The sequence below is a fragment of the Anarhichas minor genome, unplaced genomic scaffold (assembly GCF_050575085.1).
Source record: "Anarhichas minor isolate MPS153535 unplaced genomic scaffold, ASM5057508v1 ptg000087l, whole genome shotgun sequence".
Classification (NCBI taxonomy): domain Eukaryota; kingdom Metazoa; phylum Chordata; class Actinopteri; order Perciformes; family Anarhichadidae; genus Anarhichas; species Anarhichas minor.
In genome coordinates this window covers 4,190,264-4,210,168 of record NW_027466533.1, presented here as the reverse complement: position 1 = coordinate 4,210,168, position 19,905 = coordinate 4,190,264, and the positions used below count along the sequence as shown (strand labels likewise).

Genomic DNA, 19,905 nt, shown 5'->3' with positions numbered 1-19,905 from the left:
ATAACTTTATTTACTGGAATCCATTGATGCAGAGTTAACACTGACAATAATTAGTAGTACTTTAACAAGTTATACGTTTTGAAGTACTACCCTATTTGTATCCTACTGTATCCAGTAAAGCCAAAGCCCTTAAGGGGACAGGCACGTTTGTTAGTAGATATGATGATGTCTTTTTGTGGGTGGAGAGTAAGTGGAGGGAGAATAATTCTCTTCTTCTCTGTATGTTAGCTAACGGTCTAGCAAGTTTTGTTGGCTTGTGTTTTAACAATGGCTGAATGAAATACGAGATCCTCTGAATATGTACAGTCACTCGCCGTGAGTGGTACTTGAGAAAGTTATCATTTACCGACGGGACCAGATAGGCAGACCCTTACACGCTGACTCGATGGCCAGACGTTGGCCAACAAATGAGCTATTTACTCCTGTGTGGGTTCGGTTTAATAAAAACTACAGTGCCCAGCTGTTTGGGGAAATTGCTTCAGATTTTCCTGTTAAGTAAAAACAAATGGATTTGAGCCACAGACAAGGAAGGAGAGTCAGAAAGTACTGAGAAGACTAATGCTTTGCAGGTGTTGGGTCTTTTAGGGGGAATAGTTCAAAGATGAGGCCAGCCTTATCTTTGAACTATTAGCATACAAGCTATCATGCTAGTAGGACACTGCAAGCTGATACTACATGCTACAAGCATCCTATTTGCATCCAATCAGCATGCCAGTAGCCTAGCACATGGTGGCTCAGTTGGAATTCTTTCAAATCTGATTCATGTTTGGGTTTAGTCTTAGCCTATTAGCCACTAGACAAAGTTATCCATTCCATTTACCACAGGATAACTTCTTTTCTCTTTTTCTCTTGCTCAGTCCCTCGTTCAGCTTCCCTCATCCCATCAACCCTGTGGCATACCAGCAGCTGTTGTCCCAGCAGAGGAGTCTCAACGCCTTCGTCCACACACCTCCTCTCATTCAACCATCACCGTCCTCTTTCTCTGCTCGCCAACACCCCCTCACTGCTTCACCTATGACCACCTCCCACAACAGCTCCAACTCTGAAGCAAACCAGGTAGGAATGGAAGCATTTCTACCTTTCAATGTGACACTTGCATACAAATAGTGCACAGATTCAAGGGTATGGTGTATACTTTCTCTTTCAATCTTTCTTACCTTAGATCCCATTATTCCGATACCTGAACTTGCGAATCGGCCGATACCGAGTACCGACCTGTGTGTTGAAAACACGTCGCCATTTTATTGGTGGGATGATCCAGTGTTAAATATTGTCAAATTGCTGACATTTTGCTCGCGTGCCTGTACGGTACCGCACATGTGCAACACTCAACAGATATGGGGAAGGAGTGAGATGACTCAAAAAAATGAATGCTGCGTGCAACATCGATGATGAAAGTAGCTAAGGAGTGATCCATCTCGCTTCTTTCTCTTTGGTGAGAGCTGTGCAGTAGCGATCGGGCAGGATAAACAGATCGGGGAGCGAGTGAAACGTGTTGCTGTTGTTCCTGTGTAGCGTAAATGAGCTGATAAAGGATACGGTAACATGATATCGGATCGGTGCACAGACTCAAGTACTCGTCAATACCTGACCCAGCATTCTTGTATCCGTATAATACTGGTATTGTATCGGTACCACTCCAATTGGCTCGGTTGTCTTTCAACCGTGGAAACAGCCGTCAATAAGATGAACTCAGCAAACCTATTTAAAGAGATGTGGGTAGCGATTCAGTAGTTTTGACAATCTGGGCTACGTTTGGGATGGAAAACAATGAGACACAATATTGAAAAATGAACATGACTGATTGTTGAACTACGAGGACAAAAAAAAAACAAATTTCTTTATTTAAAAATGTCCATCACAAGCTCACAGAGCCAACAGGTGACATATTTGAATAGATACTTTTCTCCAACAGATATATTGAACCGACTAATACTGGAATCAAGCATGCCGTGGTTTCATTTGATGTCAACAAATTGACCAATTTTCCGAGCACGTATTCAGAACTGAGGATGAGGGCTTGCACTGTATTATATGCAGCCCAAAATTACAAGTAGGCATGAATGAAGTCTTTTTTGTAAATTGTCTCAAGTCCTAAATATGAGGCTCCCTCCCAGTGCCATCTGTCTTACTTCCTACTGTCTCCCCGTTCTCTGTATCGGCCCTCTGTATACACCACAGCGTAACGTAATGTAAACTTCACACTCAGTGAATCACTCTGCTATCAACTGCCTCCAGCTCTGTGTCAGCATGCTGTCTACTTACACACACTGAGAGTATCTGAGGGTGTATGTTTGCACCTTGTTGCTTACTCTCGCACACACACACACACACACAAAAGAAGACAGCCCCCGATTCCCACACATGCACAAACACACATTCGGCTCCGTTTCAGCAGTGATCAGAACCATATTTCCCTCTTGGCTTTCAGCCAACTGAATGAATCATGGAGGCCCCCAGAAATGCCGAACTGCACTGCAGTGTCTGGGTGGGATTAGGAGACCCCCCTCTTGTATTGGACCCCTCCAATGAACCTTAATATACACACACACGCACAATCATTTATCAGCTGCTTTACGTTTGATATCTTTCCTTTCTTTTCGTCTCCATTAGAGCTTTAACAGGCCTTGTGTGTTGTCGTCTTAGAATCAAAGCCCCCCCACACACACACACACACACACACACACACCCACAATCCCCGACCCTGCCGCCTTCCCCCTCTGTACCGAGCGCAATAACTCCTCTTCTTTCATATTTCCTTGTGGCTTTGGCGATCATAAAGCAGTCTAAACTGTTTAGTCTCGACGGCGGGTCCCAGTCTGACTTATGGGCTCCACACATCTCTTTGCAGTGGACTAGCGAGCCAAAAAGAAATGTGCGTGGTATCTCCTTGATTCTGTTATCTGATTCCCATCTGACTGTGTGGAGTCTGTTGATTTAATGGAATGATTCACTTATAGATTATGAATGACTGAGTTGTTGAGAAAGTGATTGGTTGTTTTTGGTTTCCTTTCATTTACAAGCATGAATGACAAAAGGAAGATGATTGAAAACCTCCTTTCCTGCTTGAAAATACAGTGGGAAAAAATAAACTTGTGCCTCTTCAACCCTGTCCTTCAGAATGCCAGCGGAGACCCAGCAGTGAGTAGCACAGTCAACCCATTGACCACCAAGAGGTCAAAGGTTAAGACGGAGGCAGAGGGTCCGCTGCCCATCTCACCATCCTCTCAGGTAGGACAATCGGACAATAGTGCTAAAGAATCTTGAAAACAAAAAGCAAATGCATCTTAAGTATAACTTTTCCAGGTTGCACATTCCAAACCATGATTGATTTCCTTTTCCTGGAGAATCTACTTAATGACCTTGATATGCATGGATTTCTTTATCACAGCTTCAGCCATTTACAGTGGAAAAATAGTCGCCTCTTTAACTGCAATTTGGCTCTCATTGATTATAGGTAGGGAATAAGAATGCAGCTTTAATCAATGACTAAAGGTGTTGTCACGCATTGAGATCAGGCAACAACTCATTAGGATTAAGTACCAGATAACATAAGAGAGATGCAAAACAGTACGGACTGCTTCTGTAACATCTTAGCCACAGTTTCAGGCAAAAGCTGCAGTCTGTCTGTATCTTTTTATTTTAGTCATTTATACACGTTTCTGATGCACACATCTGTGCTCTCTGTTCTGACAACGTGCTGTCCGCTTTCTCCAGGACCACTGTGGGGGGATCTTGGACCTGAGTGAGGATCTGGATAAAGACGAGTGCAAACAGGAGCCCGAGGCCATATACGAGACCAACTGCCACTGGGAGGGCTGTACCAAGGAGTACGACACCCAGGACCAGCTTGTTCATGTGAGTGGTTTGAATGGCTCGCTCTGTGTTATTGCAGCTCATACAGCTCTTTGAACATAACAACGAGAAGTCTGCTGTGAAAACTGTCCAATGTTTCATCGTGCTATTATTGGTGCCGTCATCGACCTTATTCGTTTCCATAGTGAAAGTAAATTCCAAACTGTGCATCAGAAACACCGCGTTTTGTTTGTGTAAAAAGGGAAAAGTTCAAACAACTCTCCTCATTAAATCCATGCCGATTGAGCCCGGTCAGAAAGCTGACCAGTAACTCGTCCTTTCCTGTTGGGTTGACACGCGCAACGTTAATGAGCCTGCCGGCTCTCGCCACATTCAAGCCCGAGTCCTGCAGCTGTGCCCCCACGTCCAACCCGTCAACCCCTCAGCCCCACGACCCCTAACCCCTAACATCTTACTCTTACCAACACCCCCACCCCTGAAGCCCAGAGGGCCGGCCGTAAATCCATCGTCATGCCAGAAGCTCTTGAGTTACGGAACCTCACGCTCCCCCTCTTTTCCAGTCACGTCAGAGCGGTGGGCATGTGTCAGGTCCGCAGACGGATGGGAAGTGGTGGGGAACAGGTCAGGACCAGAGTTACCTTTAAGAACCTTTGCCCAAACCTCAGCTCCCAAGCCAACTCTGTGAGAGCTTGCCAGGATTAGTGAGTAGGCCAGCAGAGGATCGCTGGTTTGATCTTGGACAATGTGAGGCCAACACATTTTCCTCACAGGACAATGTGTTTTTTTAAAGGCCTCTGCTTTCTATCAACTTTTTAAAAAAAACAGAAATCTAGGTTTGAATAGCCATTTTTTCTGCAAAAAAACTCCTGACAGCATCTCCCTCAGTACACCCAGGGTTCCACACAAGGTTAATATCAGAAAGAAAGAAAAACCACACACACACTTACAGGTTCTTCTGGCTTCTGCTTAACCAAAGTAATGCTGTCAAGAGCCCCCTAATGACGGATTCACAGCAGTGTGCAACCTGAAAATAGAAGCCTCTGCTCGTTTCCATTCCTCATCCTTCACCCAAAATAGATCTCAGCAGAATCGACAACCTCCGAGCTTTTGCGCTGGTGGAGAAGTGGCCACATAAGTGGAGCGTTGTGGGCCTGGATGTCCTCAGGAAATGAAGCGGTTCCTCTGGGTGTGTGGATATTTGCGTGTGGTGCGCGGGATGAGGGTTTTTTAAGTGTGTCTGTTCAGAACCGTGTGTGTATGTGTGTAACAGTGGTTTGTCTGCAATGTGAGTCTTTTGAGTTTGATAAAAAGCTGTTGTGTCAGAGGGCATAATTAAGATAACTGTGAAGGTACGCTGGCACATTGTACACATTGTAGTAGGAGTAACTGACTGCCTCCTTCTCCATCAGTATACATTATTCATTTTAAAAAGACAGAGAAAGGGTGTGTCATTTGCAGTGAAGATGGAACATTTAAAAGAGAATTCCCTGAGATTTCACATTTAGGTTTGCGATGTCATTTGTCTGAAATTACTTCACAAGCTAATACAAAAGTTTTAAATTTAAGCATCGCACAGGAAACTTTGTGTGTCCCTCACTGACTTCCTGATCCCTTAAAAGTAAGGGGAATGGAAGATAAAAACAAGTCGGTTACCCTCTTCCTGATCCCTTTTACTGGGATCTGAGGAAGTTCCTCACACACACACACATAGAGAGAGACACACAGAGCCTGAAAAAACAAAACATGCTTTTATAGTTTTTGTTTCCTGTTGACAAATGCATAATAACTGTCAGCCATAATGGATGGCATCGTCACCCACAATGTGTGTGTGTGTGTGTGTGTGTGTGTGTGTGTGTGTGTGTGTGTGTGTGTGTGTGTGTGTGTGTGTGTGAGGATGCACACATGCATGGACACGTGAAAGAGCGAGACTCTTCTGGTGGGAAAAAGACAAGAATTTGCTGTCTCGTTTTAATTAATACACACACATGCTCACAAACACTTGGTGTTCTGTCACCATTTTGACAACTTATCACATACGCCTGCGACGTATGTGATGCTACGGTGTGGAGATTTACTTGAATTCAAATTGTCTCCTCAGCACATCAACAATGACCACATCCACGGTGAGAAGAAGGAGTTTGTGTGCCGCTGGGAGGAGTGTTCACGGGAGCAGAAGCCCTTCAAGGCTCAGTACATGCTGGTGGTCCACATGAGGCGTCACACAGGGGAGAAGCCGCATAGATGCACAGTAAGTACCTCGTATCCCTGCAAAACGCCGTGGTGACATGTTAGCGACTAGCTGCTTAACTTACTGTTCATCTGACTCACTCACTGACTCACTGATTGGATGCTGCATTTAAAAGCGAACTCCAGTAATTTAGTGTTAACTTTTCTTTGAAATTGGGGGACATGCCAGAGACCGATTTTAAAAAGGAATCGTCAAAATCAAAGCAGCTGAGGCCGAAATATCCTGACTGTTAGTCAAAAGCACTGGATCCTACATTTCCCATAATGTAAACAATTGTATCTTTTGATAGAACCTCCCTACCTAAACTTCCCACGCTCCCAATCTATAATGCAGGCTTTTGTCTTTGAGCAAAAGCCAACATACCCTGATGACATCACAATGACATCATTCGGGTTATTTTGTGAGACTTAAAAAAGCTTCTCCAGAGCAACAATAGACATTATTATAACTATCTTTATTGTCTGAGTCTGCAAAACCCCCTTACAAAAATAGATTTATGTGTACTTGTTATTGTTGATATCATTTTTAAAAATCTCCGGTGATAGGATTTTAATATATGGCTTTTTATAAGTGCTTTGTAAATGGCGGGTCATTAAAGACCTGGGGTATGCAGGATTGTTTGAAAAGACACCCATGCATCTCTGGGTTAACTGTCTGGTTAACTGGATGGCCAACCACTGGAACTAGAACTCACTCACTAGCAGCCCTACCGGCTCCATGCTTTAACCCTTGCCTTTGCCCAAAGAACATGTTCTTGTGATTTTCTTTGTGCTTAGAATCCGTGATATTTTCCAAATCATGAGGGTTTTATTGAAGCCTTCATTTGCTGTGTGAAGATCAAATGGAGGGCATGTTTGCTCGGCTTCAAAGCTTGCTCTTGTGAATGCATTAAAACAGATGACTTGTGAAGGAGAGAGTGAAGAAAGCTGATTGACAGCGTGGGCGTGTAATTAAAATCTGCAGACAAGCAGGGGGCCGTGGGCTCTTATTAAGACCAGGCTGTGTATTCTCTGCACAAATCCCACATGCATCTTCTCACAACACTCTAACTCCCCTTTAGTCTCGTCTTTAATGGAGAATCTTCTGACTTTTATATCCGATATCTGCGCTCGTCTAGTTTGATTCTCTTTTAATTTCAAAGCCAATTATGTTCACAATGACTGCTCAGAGGGAATACCAAATTACAGCTTGTACAGCACAAGTGAACACAAAGGCTAAACACAGACTTCTCTTTGTCTCAGCAAAGCACAGCAGCTCTACCGCACTTCACACTCAGTTTAGATATTTCGCATAATAGCCCTTTTTACCAACCTGTAGCACTGCTTTGCTTTTGTGTGGCATGCCACAGTAGGCGGGCACGAGTCCAAGAGTAGATTACATTTAAAAACTTGTTGTTTTTTTGTATGTATTTCTTTTGTTTTTCTCCTGCCAGCTGCAGACAGAACAGCACAGCACTCATGCATTCCGTCTCACTGTCTGTCCGTCTATCTCCATCTCTCTGCAGTTTGAAGGCTGCGCGAAAGCTTACTCCCGCCTGGAGAACCTCAAGACCCACCTCAGGTCTCACACAGGGGAGAAGCCCTATGTGTGTGAACACGAAGGCTGCAACAAGGCCTTCTCCAACGCCTCAGACCGGGCCAAGCACCAGAACCGCACACACTCTAATGAGGTTTGTTCAAGCACGGGCATCGGTCGGCTGACTTATTCAGTGGGTTTTCATGCATTTGACCCACAGTCTGCTTAGAGCTTAGTGTAGTGGGAGTTATGCAAAACTCTGGGGTGCCATCATGAAACCAAACAAATATTTAAAAAAATATTATGCCCAAAGGAGAACATATGTATGCTGTAACAGACCAAATCAAAATATAATTAAATTTTAGTTGATCTTTAAATCCCTTTCGGTAGAAACCATATGTGTGTAAGATTCCGGGCTGTACCAAGCGCTACACGGACCCCAGCTCTCTCAGGAAGCATGTTAAGACAGTCCACGGACCCGATGCCCACGTCACCAAGAAACAACGAAGCGACGCACCTCCGAGACCGCAGCCTCCCAAAGGCAACGGGGAGAACGAAGCGAATTCCAAGATCGGTGCAAGAGTCGCGGACGGCAAGATCGAGGCCAACAGCACCTCTAGAGGAGTGGAAGACTGCCTACAAGTCAAATCTATCAAGACCGAGAACTCTATGGTGGGTCCCCATCACATACATTTAAAAAAAGCCATCCCACACAAATCTCTTTTTGAGTTCATCAAATATTTGTGTGCGGGAAATTGATTGTTTTTATATAAACTTTGGAGTTTGATTGAATGCATTATGGAGGAAATGTACCACTTTGTGCACACCAAAAGAGCTGTGCCACCTGTTAATATAACAGGTGCATATACTTGCATGCCTTTGTATGTTTAGGACACAATTATTTTCCTGTTTTTCACTTCCAACTACTAACATTGCTCTGAGGTTAAATGTTTACTGCTGGTACTGCCTGCATCCTTCCTAACTCACCTCTCTGGTTGTTGCTTGAACTTGCTTCTCTCAAGTTAACCTTTCTAATGGACAGACATCACTGAGGTGAGCACTCAAACTGTCTCTCTGACTGCTCGCAACTCAGCATGGGAAGATGTGTGAATGTTTCGTGCTACATCGGTGCATTCTTACATGATGTAAAATGTTCTTTTTGCATGATTATTCATTTTCACAGATGTAAAACATGCGCGTTTGTATATGGGATGCCCACATATACATGTATGGAGACATAAGACTATATTTTTCTGTCCACAAGATTTCTGGCAGTAGCCTCTGTGGTCGGCCGATGATAAAAGTCGTCACATTAATATGCAGAGGCTGGGACTGTTTTAGCATGTGTGTTGAACAAATAGTGCCAGCATCAAGCTGTGATCAAGACTTTAGTTCATTTTCGTCCAGTTTGAAATACAATCACTGCTGGATTGTGGCTCACAGAACTCATCTATTATCCACTTGTTTTCTTGTTGTAAATAAATCAAATTCATGTATGATTTATGAGATATGGAGCTATAGACCCACATTAGTTATTGAGACACCATTACAATCAGAATTTCTTATATGTGGTGATTGTTTAATATTGAAGAATATAATGGAGTTCTCTGAACTTGGCATGTCACTATAGCTTTTATTATTTCCCTTTTTTATTTTTCAATTTCATTTCTTATTTACTAGTTTACAATGTAGCTCTGTCATTTCAAATAAAGCTCCTATAGTTTGATTCATTCCACTTACAAATTCCTCCCTGCTGTCCTCAACCAGACATATCAGTCCAGTCCTGGTGGCCACTCGTCATGTAGCAGTGAGCCGTCGCCTCTCAGCAGCGCCAACAACAACGACAGTGGAGTAGAGATGGCCTTGCACAGTGGGGGCAGCTTCGGGGACCTCAGCGCACAGGACGATTGCCCCATGGTTGACTCCACTGTTACCGCTGGGGGACAGCAGGCTGGGATGGGGCTTCAGTTGAGGAAAGCTGTGGGTCATGGTGGCGCGGTCACCATCAAGCTGGAGAACATCAAGAAGGAAAGGCTGAAGACAGTGAGGGACTCCTGCCCCTGGGTCAACTCTGCACCACAGCCACCGCAGGGCCAACGCAACAGCATGAAGCTGCCTCCCATACCTGCAGTCGGTAAGTGTGGGTTTGGGAAATCTGTTTGCTATAGTATTTTAAGTCCTTAACAGTGAGGGTGATGATGGTGCAAGATGGCTGAATCGCATCATGTCTACATGTAGAGTGATTCCAATAGCCATATACATAAATGCTTAGTCTATAACTGTAAATCATTTGAACAATTGTAAATGAGTTGGTGTCATTATGTAATAATGTCCTTTGTATCTGCCAGGTTCCCTGCTGGAGAGCTCCAACATGATCACTAACTTAAGCGGTTCGTACCCTGGCCAACGCATGGGTGACCTGTCTTCAACTGAAATAACACTACTGAACCAGCTGAATGAGCGCCGGGACAGCACCACCAGCACCATCAGCTCAGCTTACACCATGAGTCGGCGCTCCTCCGGCATTTCACCCTGCTACTCCAGCCGCCGCTCCAGTGAGGCGTCCCAGTTTAGTGCTAACCGCCACAACAATATCAGTTCGGCTGACTCCTATGACCCGATCTCCACTGATCTGTCTCGCCGCTCCAGCGAGGCTAGCCACTGTGGAGGTGGTGGTGTCAGTGGAGGAGGTCTCCCCAGTGTCCTTAGTCTGACACCAGCTCAGCATTATCGACTTAAGGCAAAGTATGCTGCTGCCATTGGTGGAGCTCCACCTACTCCTCTCCCAAATATTGATCGAATGAGCCTGAGGACACGCATGGCACTCTACAGTGACTCCCAGGAAGGCATGTCGCACTCATTCCATCAGCCACACCCTGGAACTGTGCCACGGCGATGCAGTGATATAGGATATGGCACGCGGAGCATGATGCCCCATGAGGTACCCACCAACCTTCCACGTCGTGCCAGTGATCCAGTGCGTCGTCCCACTCTGGACCCTCTGTCCTTTCCGAGGGTTCAGCGCTATAACAGCATGAACAGCATGAACCCCATGAATGGTCCGTCAGCTGAACGCCACCAGGCCATGGCTATGCAGGGCTACACTCGCTCTGATGGCAGCCTGCAACGCTACCCATTTGCCCCCAGACCACCCAGCATTTCTGAGAATGTAGCCATGGAAAACATGGCAGTGGATGGTATGATGATTGGAGGGGAGCAGGGTGGAGAGGATGACATGGTGCTTCCTGATGATGTGGTGCAATACCTTAGGTCCCAGAATTCTGGCCCTTCAGGTCACAACTTGGGGCAAGTGGATTACCATTCCAACAATCAGACTAAGGGCTATCAGACAGGCATGGCCCCACCAGCATCATTTTATGCTCAGAGGAGGATGGCCATGGCGGATGCCACCATGACTCAGTCTGGTCAGGACATGCAATCCTGCCAGATGGGTCCCGGTGGCTCCCATCAGTCCTTCTCATCACCACCGGGCAATATGAACAAGACTAACATGCCGGTGCAATGGAACGAGGTGAGCTCAGGCACTGTGGATACCACAAACAACCTCTCCAAACAACAACAGCATCCTCTGAGAGGGAACCTAGCTGTTGTTCAGCAGAGGCATACTTTTGGATCCTTCCAGGGACAAGGTCAAGGCCTGGGTAGCAATCAGCAAGTAGTGCCTATGAGTCAGAATATGTCTATGCAGGGGTATGCGAACCACAACAGCCAGAGGCTGATGAACATCTCCCACCAGCAGCATCAGCAACAGAGGCAATGCAACAGTGCAAACTTTAGTGAGCAAATGAGTCCTCAGCAAGGGTTTGGCCAAGAGGCAATCCCAAATTCTATATCTGGGAGCATTAGCGTGAGACCTACCCGGAACAATATGGCAGTTCCAGAACTGCAAAGTTGCAAAGCAAGGACACAGGCTGATGGGTATTGTCATGTGAACCAAGTGGATCAGCAGCAAAATTACAGTGTTGTCTCTCAGCAGCCCAATATCCATAATGGAGGCAGAGGAATGTTACAACCCAGGCCTCCCATAGAGCCCAAGTCTATTGCCAGACAACAGACTGGGTCTAGCATGATGCAACCAAACCGAATACCCAAGTCATCTGATTTGAACCCCAGTTGTGGTACTGACACGTCAGAGGCGAGCCCAAAGAGGCCCAGTGGCTCAGCAGCCCACAACAGCAGCTCTGCAAATCCAAACTCTGCTGTGCTCTACACGGGTCAGATTCATATGTTTGAGCCAGCTTTAGTCAGCTTTGATGCCCCCATGTCCCCCAGTGCTAGTCAGGCTCCTGCGAGCAACACCACTGCTGCAGCCAACATGGCCTCACCAGGAGTCAACCACGTCTCGAGCAGTACTGTGGATTCTTCCACTAGTGGATCCGGTGGCACGGAGCATGCCCAGATTGACTTTGACACCATGCTAGATGATGGGGACCACTCCAGCCTAATGTCGGGCACCCTGAGTCCTGGCCTCCTGCAGAGCCTCTCCCAGAGTTCCTCACGTCTCACCACCCCCCGCAACTCTGTCACCCTTGCATCTGTACCGGCAGGGATTGGCAACATGGCCATCGGTGACATGAACTCTATGCTCACAGCCTTGGCTGAAGAAAGCAAGTTCCTCAACATGATAAGCTGAGAGCAATCAAACACCTCATCATCCATCCAGTCTTAACTCGTTCTACATCAGGAATATATGGACTACACAAAGCACTGATTGAATAATGCAATACTGGCTATTTCAGACATGTTTTTCTTCACTGTTCATAGTAATATGCTTGTCTTGTAATATTCGCTTGAGATTATGTTACTTTGAAAAAAAAGAATAGTAAGTATAGCTAGGCTTTAGGACCATTTCTATCATTATGTGTTAAAAAGCCATATATTTTACCTTCACATATATGGGTCTATAAATGCATCTACAAACAATTGCCCTTCAGTATTTGCTGGTGTAATAGCCCTTTACAAAGTGGTGCACTGAAAGCAATTCACATCAACATCTGAGTACGACAGGAAAACAGAGTTACCAGGAAATGGACATGTAGATAATGTTTTCTCATGAAGACTTGTATGTGTATAGATCATACTGTATGGTACTTGCTTTAAGTTATGCTATAAACTTTTAATGTTTAAACTAGGGCTGTCAAAGGTAAAGTAACGGACTCCTACTATATATTCGTAATGGATAATGAAAGAATCAGTTATTTTTTTAGTTTTTGTCTTTGTGCTAACCACATGGATTGCAAAGGAATCTCCTCACAAGAGGGAGCTGTTTGTTACGATATGTGAGATGCGTGAAGAGTCTGCAGCGGTAACCCGACACACACTGTAAAAAAGCTGTTGTGAAAATGAATGAAAAAGCTGAATTTGTTTGTGACATGGTTAATAACTTCATCACATGGCTCAGAAGGACATACAGAGTAATTTATGTCATTTTTTTACGCAGGTAAATTATCACAGACCTACAGTTTGTTAAGCTTTTCCCTTCACCACCATACATGCAGGTACTTAAAGCGCTGAGGTTAATGAACAGTCAGCACCCATAAAGAAAATATGCATGTAGAAGTTGATACAAAAATACATGTATTTATGCACTTAATTTAATCTTGCAGCATAACAAAATGGCAAAGAAGTGCCATTACAATGACCTGTCTCGTGCACAACCTGTCTTTGTATCGCTGAGTTTCAGTTACACACATATTTTGAAATGAAGGCTGAGAGCGATTCTGAGCAAATTCTGTGTTCATTAAACATTTTAAATGACCTTTCATGAAATTCAATGCGTAATTTATATACTTCAACCAGGAAGTCGGGACTTATTGTGAGTCACAAAAATATGCACAGCCCAGGTTTGAACACGTGGTTGTACAACATTATGATCCACAGATATTAAGTGCTTTTTGATCGTGGTCTGAGCTCTTGGGGATGGCACTGTAAAATCAGATTTCCTTCTTTGCCCTCTGGATCAGAGGCATTAACTCTCAGCGGTCCCATCTCACAAGGGTAAATGATTGAACAGGACAAGGATGTGCCTCTGTGCTAGTCTATCAGGGCATATGAACCCCTGTGTCTGAAGAGTATTCTCTAAAAGAATATACAAGTACCTCTGTGTGTTCTCAGTAGTGATCCAATCCTAATTAACACATTCATACCACCCCCCTTCACTGCACCACATGCCTCCCCTGGGCTCTGGATGAACTGCAGAGAGTCCAGGAAGGGACACAGACTTTGATAAAGTAATCCTGTTTCGGACAGGATTGTGGAACTCGCCCTGCAAATTCCTCAGTTTTATTATGTTTGCTGAATTTCTAAGTAGCCTTTCAAATGTTTGTGTGTATGCTACCATTCATTTCTACTGTGCTCTGTGTGTGTGGGTTTGTGTGAGTGTGTGTGTGTGTGTATATAGCTTTTGTACATTTCAAATAAACTATCTCCTTTTTTTCTGTTTAAACCCTGTGTTGTGTCGTCTTTGATATAGCACGCTCTGTGGTCCCTGGAGGCCTCGTGGCAGTAGCGCCAGTGTGAAATCACATTTGGCGTGTTCTCAGACCACTGACCACAGCTGTAAGGGCAAACACCAGTATACTCACTGTACTCACTGTAGCCATATGTATGAAGATGAAACACGTAAAAAGGATTCTGAGCTCCAGATTTCAATGACATCAATCACCAGATATTAATGAAAACATTGATTTGAAAACATGGTCCGTATACGGCACATGCAACAGTATAAAAAAACAAGCACAAAGCAATCCATATATAAGAAGTATAATTATTATGTTTCATACTCTTAACAGGTGACTAGTGATTGTGGCTGATGTGTGATCAATAACTGGCAGTTGTTGGATTGGCATTGTCATTAAACATCTTTAAATTGGCAATAACTGGCTACTTGGGGGCAATGGCAACAAGTTGCGCACACAACATTGATATATAACTAAACTTAAATTGAAATGGCAAACTTGTTGTTCTTAACATGACCAGCAGCAACGGGGCAACGTTATCATTCCTTTGGAGTCGTGTTTTAGCCGCCTGATGAATGTAAGTCCGATATTCTCTCTTTCAGCTGTTTTTGGTCTCTGGTCCTGAGGGAGATGGGAACGCTCTGTGGCTGTTAGCTGCTGGATGCTGAATGCTAGTGTCCGGCTGAGTCTGTCTGCTGTCTGCTGATGAGCAGGTAGCTCTGTGGAGGAGCTTTATATTCAACTAATAATTCGGTTCATCAATAGAAGCGACCGCTTTAACATTGTCACAGTGTTGTAGTTTAAAAGCATCAGTTGATGTAATGTAATAAATTGTTGTTTTTTTAATTATTAAAATAACCATAGCGGCTTTTAAGGAAATGTTCGACACTTTGGGAAATTTGCTTTGGTAGACAGTCAAAAGACACCTACAAGAAAGGCTTAACTAAAATAAATCAATGGATATCTCAGCCAGGCACATTGTGGAGTCTGTAAATAGTCTAGCACGAAGGCAGTAAGATCACAGCTTGTCATTTTTACACTTCACACTTCACAGACAGGTCTGAGAATGATATTTATCTTGTCCTCTAATGGTCTCTAATGTCTTTAGACTATTCCTTTCAAGATGTATAATGACTATAACAAGTCATCAAACGGACCATGTCGATTTTTGGTAAAATGGTAACGACGCCTTATAATTTATACTGGTTTATAACTTTATTATTTACATTATGATGACAAGGGTCTTTTGGGGTTCTGTAAGTGGCTGGTTTTCAGTATTTCATCTCTACCTACATTTCATATAAAGTGCTGCTGTGTTAAGTAATGATTTGCAGCATCAATGATGCTGTGTCGTTTTGTTTTCAGGTCCTCAGAAATGTTCTTGCAGAGTTCTGAGGATATGAATTGAGTCGAGCGGGCAACATCATGAGAGGCGGCAGTATTCAGACAGAATGTAAATAAATTCCATATTAAACTGATTTATACAAACAGCTTTATTGGAGGATAAATGAAAATAATTCCTCAAACTGTCCGTTTGCAGAGCTGTATTTTACTGTTGCTGTAAGTGTCAAAAGAAAAACACCTTTAACATCGGTTGATTTAACATACGCAGTATATAACCGTATAATTGACGGGGTGTCAATTTAAACCAATTTCTTTGCACACACCTGTCTCTTGTCCCAGAGTCAGGTCTCTTTAGATTGCTCTTTGATAGCTGCAGTACATATGTTTCAATAATAGAGGAGCAACATTTGTGATGCTTTGAAGCCCTGTCTCGCCTCTCCATACATCTGCGTATCTTTAATGTACTACATGTGGTAGCTGTGCGATTTATTCTTGATTCAAAAAGAAGAAAAAAAACTCCAGTTTGAAAACCCAGGTGAAAAAGAACACTCCTTAGGCACCAAATGCATACGGAGCAGTTTCTAAAGTTAGATGGCACGTTATCCAAAATGAACAGTGGCAGGTCGACCCTGAAGAAATGGGTCTGAGAGCAACATAAAGCAGGAAAGAAGGAAGAGGTGGCGCAGGAAAAGGTGAAAGGAGAGGAACAATCAAGAGAAAGAGAGAGCTACTGTCAAGCTGAACAGAGCAAAGCTAGCAGGAGAGAGACTAGAGATAAGGGAAGGGGATATAGGTATAAGAAAAGATGCTAGAGCGCTAAAAGAAAGAGAACAAACCACTTTTAATTTGACAGCGAATGCAGCTGGGGACTGGTTAGAAGTGGAGCCCACTGATTGCGTTTGCCACTGGAATTCCTTATTCTCTTAGAGAGAGGATGGGAGAAAAATAGCCCCAGGGTAAGGGTCTCACCAGAGAGGAGAACAAGAGGTTAGTGAGGCAGAAATGGATGATTAGACAAAGCACACAGATGAGGAGAGATGGTGTGCTCTGATGCACCCAGCTTCATACTTTAAACAGGGCACAGACATACGGTACAGTGTATCCATATGTAATCACTCTGTTTCCTTGACTATTTTTGAACTTTAAAGGTTCTGTACACAGGAAATACAGCATTATTATGGCAGCAAACAAGTATTTGCTAATGTCTACCTGAGCAGACAATAAGGTGACTCCCTCTCTCTGTGTTGTAACCCAAGCTTCTCTGTGTTTTTGCAACAAGCTACAAGCAGCATGCTATGGCCTTATAAAAATGGTATTGTTATAAAGTTAGCAAACAAGTGCCTGTTCATACAGCTAGCAGACACAGAACACTCATTTGGAATCGTGTTTCTAGCAACTTGATGAACAGAGATCCAATATTTGCAGGTTTTTGTTCTCCACCAACTTCTGAGAAAAATATGTCTCTTTAGTTGCTAAATGCTAAACCAGACGCATCCAATCGGAAGCATCCAATCTCCATCAGAGGAATCTCTTTCTACTGGCTCAGCTGTTGGCAAACATCTCACTGCATGGCTGCTGCCCGTTAAGTATCAGGCATTCTGACGAAGTCAGCTGTTGATGGTGACATTCGCACCCCGCACCTCGTATCCCAGACAAAACAACACGCATCAGAGGGGCAGGGGGTCAGTGGATGAAAGGCCGCTATCCTCAGCTGACCCACAATGGAACAAATGCAAGCTACAAAGCTTTAAAACAGATTCTCATATACAGTAATGTGCTCATAGCTTTAGAGTGTAAGTAGTAGGATATTCATGGGCCCACAGCACCATACAATCTGCATAGTGCTAAAAAGGTTATTGATTTGCAACAATGACACAGCAATTACTTTTCTGGGGAAAAATTGCTTTAAAGTTTACAATCCTGCAATAAAGTAATGTTCTTGAAAATACCTTTGTATTACAGTATCATGAAATAGTGCCTCCTTACTACTGCTGTATGCATCTTATTTGTCTCACTTTAGCTACACTAGCTGCATGACTCTAGGACGGCAGTGTTGGTTGGACCCATTGACTGTATAAAATATGGACGTAGTCGCTTCACCTGTAGGTTTCTGAAGAGCCAAAGTGAAGCTCAAAGTGGGTGGCTCTGGCTGTCGCCACTTTCTTTTCTGGCAACCAGGAGTGATCTATTTAGACAATAGGGTGGAGTTGGGAAATAGCGAGCCTTAGGCCATGTCCACACTACTCCGTTTTCGTTTTAAAACAGTCTCCGTTTCAGCATCGTTTTCGAATTGATCTCCGTCCAGACTAAAACGCCTGAAAACGAATATCACGTGACTCTTCACGTACACTGCGCATGCGGGTGGGTGTCGATGTAAACAGGAAGTAGATTGGTTGCTTAGTTAAAAAAAATACGACAGAGTAATAAAGCAGTCTTTAATAATTAAAGGTTGTGTTTGATACTTAAGATCTTCTCTAAAATCTTCCTCTATGAACTCAAACAGACACATTTCGTGGAAAGTTTTAGAAGTTTTATTTTTCAGACTTAACGTTAGTCACAGCGCTGCGGGTCTTTCTCTATATCTCTCTCTCACACATCAAATTTACTTTAAAATCAATACTTACACATAAATGTTTACTAGATTATGGTCCATAAATGTGGTCAACACACGTCTCTCACTCGTTTCCTCAGTTTCGTTGTTGTCTGTTCTCGCTCTGCTGGTGGCTTAACTATCTGTCATACTGGAGAGCAATTACTGTTTTGTTCCTTTCACATTTTATCTGCAGACTTCACAATAGTTGTGCATACTTTAAGCATTAATAAGGACAGGAAAGTCCTCCGTTTTGTGTCCGTCGTCCTCCCTAAAGCCGCTAACCGTGACTTCAGACGGCCGCTCCGTAGGGCTGATAACGCCGCCGGTCACGCCGCTCGCTAATCGCTCCATTAACAGCTGCTTCCGCTGTAATAATGCAGACTTTGACTGAACAACAGCTGCTAGTAAAGACAACAAGGTCAGCAACACCTGTAATCGGTTGTCCATGTTAAATTAACCTGGTAGTCGATCGGTAATCAATGTTGTTGTTTATGATTTCCGGGTAACGGTCACGTGATAGGGATGTGACGAATCAGGGAAGGAGACGTCATGACTGCTAAGAACCAATCAAGTAGCGAACGCGGGTGTGGGCGTCATCGTTTCCAAACTTATCCGTTTTCGACCGTCCACACGAAAACGCAACCCCGGCATTTTCAAACGTATCCGTCTTCGGGAATGTTTTCAAACTCCTCCGTTTTCGTTGCTCGAAAACGCTGGCGTAGTGTGGACGCTCAGTGTAAACGTAGCAAACATATTATGCGTTGTCAAATGGAAACGGAGTAGTGTGGACGTGGCCTGAGTGGAGGCAGGTCCCGTTAGCATTACGAACGCTAAAGTTATCAGCTAACGCTAGCGCTAGCTTCGTTAGCAAGGTGCATCCGTAATTCATGTTAACATATTGATTTGGTTACTAATTTTGGCTAAAGAAAAACTGGCTTGTTTGTAATGGACCTTCCGGGAAAAATGAACAGCCGACTCCTCAGTGTCCTTTAGTACAACAAGCTAAGCTGTCAAGCCAGCTATGGTGAGCGCAGACACAATACCTGATAATTAAGCCCAAAGCGTTATGTAAATGAAGCTAAAGTGGAAATTCAGTCGGGAAGACTATCTTTACCCTCCTTTTTATTCATAATCACTCAGTCTCTCTCTCCCTGTGTTTACTCTGTCAGCAGTTGGTTCACTTTCAGTAAACCAACCAGATTCTGAACGGCTTCCTTCAGCCAATCATATCGTTGCTCTCAAACTTTGAAAAGTGTTGTCCTCTCTGCTGCTGTCAGTTGTCATTTCAGCTCATATCGGATGCGACCCTCCTCCACCCCAGTCACCTCCAGTCAGCATCACAGTCATGCTCCTCATCCATCAGCGGATTGCAGCAACTCCCTTCACTACCACCACCACCAGTGTCTATTCTCCAGGGGGATCATGCCTTACCTGACCTCAGCATCACTACCCCTCTATTATCCTACTTTATGATGGAGTCCAATCGCCACAGACTTTGCACTATTCATTTCTTATGCATGTGTAATAAATTAATGAAGGCTCTCCAGATTTTAATAAAATAATACTAGAATTTCACCCGCCGAAAAAACTGGAGCAAAGAAAATAATCAATTTATTTGTCATTAGAAATTGCAATACCATCTAGTGTTCTGTCCGATCTGTATATAATACGTTAAGAGAAGAGAAAAGAGTCGAATGGCACTGTACAATAAAGTTATTCAAGGTTTTTTAGTTTCAGTGAAACAAGGATGTTACAGTTCATGATATCCTGTTAGAAACTGATGCGGATACAGAGATCAACCAGACCATCATCCAACAACTGCACATTGACCAGCAACATGCCCTGCGTACGAATAATCGCACAGCAAGTCACATTATGTCACACACACATGTCGAGAGGTCAAGTTCAAT

General features: G+C 43.8%; 1 protein-coding gene across 1 annotated transcript in view; it reads left to right on the top strand.

The window, feature by feature from the left end:
• Positions 1 to 12,233, top strand: part of gli2a (GLI family zinc finger 2a) — an 89,672-nt gene extending 77,439 nt beyond the window's left edge. Inside the window, exons 6-13 of the mRNA XM_076081898.1 lie at positions 858 to 1,056; positions 3,121 to 3,231; positions 3,718 to 3,858; positions 5,915 to 6,064; positions 7,569 to 7,733; positions 7,970 to 8,251; positions 9,347 to 9,713; positions 9,928 to 12,233. Of these exons, the coding sequence (XP_075938013.1) occupies positions 858 to 1,056; positions 3,121 to 3,231; positions 3,718 to 3,858; positions 5,915 to 6,064; positions 7,569 to 7,733; positions 7,970 to 8,251; positions 9,347 to 9,713; positions 9,928 to 12,233 (3,721 nt within the window). The remainder of the gene's footprint in view (positions 1 to 857; positions 1,057 to 3,120; positions 3,232 to 3,717; positions 3,859 to 5,914; positions 6,065 to 7,568; positions 7,734 to 7,969; positions 8,252 to 9,346; positions 9,714 to 9,927) is intronic.
• Positions 12,234 to 19,905: the final 7,672 nt, after the last annotated feature.